Source organism: Malus domestica, chromosome 10 (assembly GCF_042453785.1).
Source record: "Malus domestica chromosome 10, GDT2T_hap1".
NCBI lineage: Eukaryota > Viridiplantae > Streptophyta > Magnoliopsida > Rosales > Rosaceae > Malus > Malus domestica.
Window position 1 is genome coordinate 21,349,190 of NC_091670.1, and position 7,231 is coordinate 21,356,420.

At 34.2% G+C, this 7,231-nt stretch overlaps 1 protein-coding gene across 1 annotated transcript; it reads left to right on the forward strand.

Annotated features, from left to right (window-relative positions):
- The first annotated feature begins 408 nt into the window (after nt 1-408).
- On the forward strand, nt 409-6,379 carry LOC114827617 (uncharacterized). Its single transcript, XM_029109716.2, has 5 exons — nt 409-2,948; nt 4,868-5,164; nt 5,300-5,518; nt 5,668-5,796; nt 5,931-6,379. Exons 1-5 carry the CDS (start codon nt 2,763-2,765, stop codon nt 6,141-6,143), a joined length of 1,044 nt encoding a protein of 347 aa, XP_028965549.1. The 5' UTR covers nt 409-2,762; the 3' UTR covers nt 6,144-6,379.
- The last annotated feature ends 852 nt before the right edge of the window (nt 6,380-7,231 follow it).

Below are 7,231 nucleotides of genomic sequence, written 5' to 3' on the forward strand. Positions count from 1 at the left end.
TTCACTTACAATTTGTTTTGTTTTACAAAGTTTGTTTTGTTTTCAAATTCATTAAAATCAAAATCCCCCTTTTACTTTATTGTTTCAAAGTGTTTAATTTCTGTTTTGGTTGTGTGTTAGAGTGTTTTGATTCACCCAAATTTGTCTAAGAATTTGTTTACTTTGTTCTTGTCTTAATTTAATTATTTTCGTCAAAAATCAACCCCATCTTATTTCTTTGAGTCATATTAATTAGAACTTGTCTTAGATTATGTTTTTAAGTGTTTTAGTTCATTAGAAAACCAAAATTTGTCCAAGTTTGTGTGAGAGTCCCAAAATTGCCCAGATTGTGTTTTTAAGGTAGTTTTGAGTGTTTATGGGCTGTTTTGAGTCTTTTGATTTGTTTTAGTGTTTTAAAGTATAGTTTTGCATTCTTTGAGTCTAGTTAGTGTTTTAAACTTTGTTTTTATGTTTTCAAGTCAGTTTCCAAGTGATTTAGCAATCCCTCCTAATCCCCGGCCTAGAACGATCCCTACTTACATACTTTACTACAATTGATAAAAAGAGGGTTTAATTTTGTGTGTTAACTTATTTTTCACATCATCTCCCTAACCGCCCCACGTGTTGAAATCCAAACACATCTAAATTTGTGACCACATACCACTCTATCCGTCTTTTTTTCATGGGCCTTGTTACCTTCTGTTTCATGCATGTAACTGTTTTCCTAATTTACTTTTATTAATTTTTTTAGTTTCTGCGTTTTTGTCCACCCAACACAAAATGAACTGCACCGACCCAAAAAATTGATGTGGAAGACGTGGGAGAAAGTAAGAGAGACCATCTGGAATATTTTTTTTTTAATAATGCTAAAAATATTAAATTTATAGATAAAATTTTGACAACTATATGATATAAAAATTGATGATTAGTTTATTATTTAAGCATTGGTAAATGTGTTTATTTAGTTTACCAACTTCTACTGTGACACATTATTTAGTTTGTAAATTTAATCTTCAAATTTAGTCTTCCTAGCATTATATTTTGTTTTAACAACGCCTAACTCCTCAAGAATAAATAGGCATTTTTACTCAAAAATTTTCATGTACGAATCACTAAGTTTTGTGATCATCTTTGAAAAAATTAATGAATACTAAGGTTATTTAGTCAATCTATTATAGCAAAATACATAGATGATTCGTAATACTTTTCCAATTTCGTTTTTCTATATTTACACAGTTCAATGACTAATAGTTCTTAGTTTTAATTGATTTTTTGCAGAAACAACCTTTATATTATATGAACATTGTCTAATCATAAATACAAAATTTTATGAATCAACAACAAATAATTTTGAGTAAGAACCTTCATCTATTTTTTGAGTATCCAAGTATTATTCATATTATTTTTTTCTAATTCCAAGTTAAACAACAATTAGTGGAGGCATAGTATTTATGCCCACATAGATTGTAAGGTTTTTCTTATTTTTATTTTCTTTATGAGGTAAGAGATAACTATTATAATTTGGAGAAATAATGCCCAATTATATTCTCAAAGAATAATTGAAGGGATGCGTTTTCATTTGGAATTGGCATTTAAATCCCAAGGCAAGATGACGTGCATAATTTCTGCAATTTGCATATAATTGAAGGGATATGCTAATGTTGCTCATATGTGAATTAGAAAGAGGTGAAATGCAACACCACGAAAGAAAGAAGTGGAATTTGTGGAATCGATCCCTTGTAAAATATTCAAAATCAAACACCCTATATTTATCTACTACTATCGTATGTCATCACACTTTATGTGTGAACATTTTTTTTTTTAGAAAAAAAAAATAGGAAAGAGAGATTGAGAGAACCACTGGAAGTGGGAGTAGGAAGAGAGGTTTTTTTTTTCTTTCAATTTTTTAGAATTTGATACATGATAAAATCACTTGCACGTGTGTTTAAATAAAAAATAATAAAATTTTGTTTTATGAATATACGTTACTGTTTTTTATTTATTTATTTATTTTTTATGATAGAAGACAAAATAGTCTTTTCATATTCTTTTGATCGATCAAGAAGATTATATAATAGTAGATAGTTTAGATTATTGTTCGTTTATTTGTCAACTATAGAGGAGAGAGATGGAGAGATGAGCACTTAAATGTGTTACTTTTTTTTTTAGGAAAACTAATGAAAAGGGTTTGAAAATTTTGAGTTTTAATGATAAGGACAAAATAAAGGGTAAAGTGAATAGTACCAGGTTTGACTTTTTAGTGTAAAAATATGGTTTTTCGTTAAAGTGAACAGTACCGTGGGCTTTTCGTTAAAACTTCCTTTTTTTTTTTATTTAACAAAATGTGGTAGACTTTTTTCAAAGCAAAAACTAGTTGTTTTCATCTTAGTCAGAAAATTTTAAAGAATAAATAGTTGAAAAATGAAAACTTTCTTATCCCTCCCTCTCATGTTTTGGGAAGGGCCCAAAAAAATCACGTCTTGAAAACGAAAGCCAGCAAAAAACATGCCTAATTATTCGGCGTTTAAGCATATAACAGAGCGAGCCAGAACCCAGAAGAGAAAACCCGTTCCCCACCATAAAACAGAGCGAGCCAGAAAAAAGCTAAAGCAGAAATAAGAAGCACTTTTGGCAAAAGCACTTTGAACTCGCGTGAGTCACGAGAGTCCTATCGGGGGGAAGAAGAAAAGCAGGCTCACAAGAAAGAGAGGAGAGGTGGGGAAATCGAGAAGAAAAGTGGAAGTGGGAGTGGTGGTGGGCAGGTGGTGGACGGTTCAAATATAATGAAGTTGGTTGGGAACGAGGAGGTGTTTAGTAACTTTGTGGAGCATAAGTTTGAGGAGCTCGACAGGGACAGAGACGGCCACCTCTCTCTGAACGAGCTCCACCCTGCTGTCGCCAATATCGGCCTTGCTCTTGGCTTGCCGGCTCAGGGTTCGTCCCCCGACTCCGATCACATATATTCTGAGGTACTAAGTTTTTCCTCTTCCCTATTCTCTTCCACGTGTTGAAAGATATCGTGTTCTGTCGCCGATTATCAATTGGTTTTGAGTTGGATGCGTGACACCTAATGTGGCGTGTTAGATTGTTGCACGTATTATCCTCAATAGAAGTCCATTTGGTTTAAGAAAAATGATTTTCGCTCCATTTTTTTTCTGCAATTTGTAATTAAGATGTGCAGAAATCATTTTTCTTAAAAAGATTTGGTTTTCTCGACTGATTCCCTGTCGACTTTGTGTTAAATAATTCTAATTCTAACATATTATATGCTAATCGTTCTCCCACGTTGCAACGCACAGCGATCATCTATTAATTGTATTCACTACCATTTTTCTTTTCTTTATTTGCTTGTAAATATATAAGTAATGTTTTATTGTCAAACACATTTGTACTCCAACATGGCTAACTGTTTTCTTATCAAATTAGTGGCTTTTGGAAGAAGTGCTTCTTGCAAACAATAACTTCACGTTCTTTTTCAGAATTCACTTGGATTTTTTTCAAAAATTAGTTTAGGAACATTTTCACAAAAAATACTTTCGGTTATTTAAAAAGCAATTTCAAACGAGCTAGGTTGGGAAACTTGTAATTAACAGGTAAGGCTACTCGTTAAAAATGGTTCAAATTCACAATCTGACTACACAATATGAAACGCTGTGATTTGGTAATTATGTAGAAATGTTGTTTATGGAACAATACTTGACAAAATTGTAATTGCAATACCATTTTCTTGGATTTTGTGTTGAATTGCTGTATAATTATGTTGGTGTTGATTATTGATTGAATGATGTTCTCTGCGATTTTGTGCTGAATTAAACAGATAATAGTTAATTCTTGGCAGGATTGCCTTCCGTATTGTCTAGTGGCTCTAATATTTACTAATCGTTTTTTATGGCCAGGCTATTCTCTACTAATCTACTAAATTTTCAAATCAAATTTAGACTTCTAATATGGAAAGCTGCAATCTTAATAAGATAAAAATGCTACGTATGATCTTGACTTTCGAGCTTTGATTGCGTGGTTTTGGTATTATCAAACTTGTTGCGTCTATTTTTAATGTTTAAAATAGGAGATTGTTGTTCTTTGCTTTGTTTGGTCTATTTGTATACTGGGATTTCCATTTCTAGATAACCCCAGAAGAATCCAACCGATGACCTAGCATTGTTGGTCTTATTATATGACCTTACTCTTCAGTTCGAAATGCCTTTCCTACTTTTTTTTTTTTTTTATGCTTAGAAAATTCTTTTCCTTTTATCTTCTTATGCTAAGAGGGATCTAGTGACGAACTATGTCGAAACTTAATATTATTCAAGAAGATTTAGCATGACGAAAGCCGTAATATTATGCCATAAGGTTGTATGATGGGGCCGGTGCCTGCCTAAATTTCCCTAAGGCAGTGGTTTTGTGGGGAAGGGAGTAGAAGTCAAAAAGCTTTCTTTGAGGGGCTTGCTTTTGAACAAAGTAACAACCTTACCTAATCATCTCATAATGTTGCTGCACTTTATATTAGTACAAGTACATGACATCTTACTAAAGTAATGCCACCGCTGTTAAGCGCGCGGAATAATTGAGGAATCGGAATAATTCTAAAGCCAATACAATGTTACATTATGAAGAAGCTTTCGGTTAAAGTAATAGTTAACATCTTAGGGTTGGCAAGTATAGATCAGATTGGAAATAAACTTTTGAGAGTATTATCCTACTTTGGAAATTGAGAGTATGCCTCTACACGGTTGGTCCAATGGTCACAGGTGCTCTCATGTCCACGTGTTTGACTTGAGTGATGTCCATACTAGAAAACTCATTAGTAGATTGTATACATGTACTGAGCAAAACCACTTAAACCAGATTTCTTAGGACAACCTTAACTGTTTTGTTCCAATGTTCTTAGGTACTGAATGAATTCACTCATGGGAAGCAACAAAAAGTGAGCAAGACTGAGTTCAAAGAGGTTCTTTCGGATATTCTGCTAGGCATGGCTGCTGGGTTGAAGCGAGACCCTATTGTAATCCTCCGTATTGATGGCGAAGACCTCCTAGAATTCATCGATGGGCCAACTTTTGAATCAGAGATGGTGGCTACTTATTCTGAGATAAAGTCAGCTGATGGAACCCTCCGTGACTGTATAATCAAAGCTTTGGAAAAACTCACGGTTGAACAAGGGATGCCCCCTTCATCAGATTCTTGGGTAGTTGGCCTTCTCTAATTAAGATTTTTCAGTACTAGCAGTTCGTCGTACAAATTTACATGTTGCATTGAACATTTTCATTCTTGACGGCTTTTTTTCCCTCCTTTTCTCTTTGTTGGTTACTTTCGTTCTTAGGTTGTGAGCAACATTGTGGAACCTGCTCTGCAATCATGCACTGGCCATGATTTGGACAAGCCGGTCTCTCAAGAAACATTCTTAACAGAATTCAAGAAAGTAGCAGAGTCTGTGGCTCATCGTCTTCAGGAGCAGCCTGTGATTGTAGCTCACAGTGAAAATGACTTTGATGGAAGCGACATCAAGAGACTGTTGTCCAACAAGTTTGAATTAGACAAGGTTTGCCTCGTAAAAATCCCTTGTCTTTTTGTCTCTGACCAATTATACTCATAAATGTTGTTGGAATCTTTCCTCTTAAGTATGTCCTAGTTCGCTTACAGTGCCCTGACTCACTGGGATTGCTTATTACAATCTGTTGTAAAATGCAGACACTGAATGCAGCTACTGAAACAATTCCGAGAGACAGCAGTGGGAAATTATCGAAGGAATATTTGCGTGTGGCGCTGGAAGCAGTAGGTCCAACAGCTGGTCTGCCACCACTTGGTGCAGTTGAGCAGGTTCTCTTTAAATAGCGTACCCATCTTTATATTCGATTTTAAACTCAGACAGCTTCTACCTTCAGCGCTTCCCCAACTTGATCGTTTATACTTTCAGCAGATGTTCATAAATTTCTTACAATGAAAATCTGCAGATGGATAAGGTTGTGCAGGATGTGTTCAACATGGTTAACGCAGATGATGGAAAGCTGCTTAAAGAAGACGAGTTTAAGAAGTTACTGACTGAAATCCTGGGGAGTATCATGTTGCAATTGGAGGGAAATCTGATTTCAGTTCACTCAAATTCGGTTGTCCACGAGCCCCTCACCTCTTCTTCGACTCTACTGCAGCCAGCTCCCGAGTTATAGATCACAGCTCTCGTGGATATATCAAGCGTAACAACGATAAAAGCGGCTATAAAATTTTGATTAAGAAATGGTTACTACTACAAGATCTGGGTTTCTTGGTTATTGTAATCACGTTAGTGAAATGCTCTTAATGTGCATATTTAGTTAAGAGACGGAGCCAACGTTTGTCAATGTCCACTATTATATATGTTGCTACTGATTTCTGATGTTTGAATACATTTAAGGGTTTGAACTAATCAGTGAAATTGGTACCAAAGCAAATGGAACCAGAAATTGCCAGGGCGTTCATGCAATGACTTTCTAGGATTCATAAAACTGACCTCATTAAATGGGATAATGATTTGTTGTTGTTTTTTTTAGTACATCGATATTTTTACACTAGAGGGAGGGGGAGTTTGGCTAAGCCACACAATGGGCAACCTAATGTGGTATCGAATTCATCATCTACGAGATTTGAACATAAGATCTTACACTTCCAAATTAAGAGGTATACCACCAAACCGTAATACTGAATGTCAGTGCTTTGTTGCTGTTGTTGGTATATAGAAATGAAAGATCAACTTATTGTGCATACATGTACTCTCTCCTAGTGTGTATTTTATCCCCCTACTTGACTGCTGGTACTTTTAATTTCAAAAATAGGATTTATCTTAGAAATGACAAACCTTGCATATATTTATTTACACTATCTTTTTTCATTTGAACATTTACACTATGTTCTTACTTTGTTGTATTGTTGTAGTTTTATATAAAAAGTTCAAAAACTGGTTATGTTGTTATTTGAGAATAATTGGATGTTGTAAAGTAAAACAGTTAAGCATTTAGAAAATTGTAATTTTAAAAATGTCGTGTGTGAAAAAAAGAAATGTCACATCGCTTTGTAATTGTTTATATTTGTAAACCTGTTTAGATGATAAAGAAGAGACTGAACGCTTTGGTATGAACGCTTTGGTGCTTTGGTGTCTACTTATGTAAACCTATCTAGATGATAAAAAGGAGAATGAAGGCTTTGGTGTTTATATATGTAAACCTATGTAGTGTTGAATATTTTCAATATATATATATATATATATATATATATATATAAA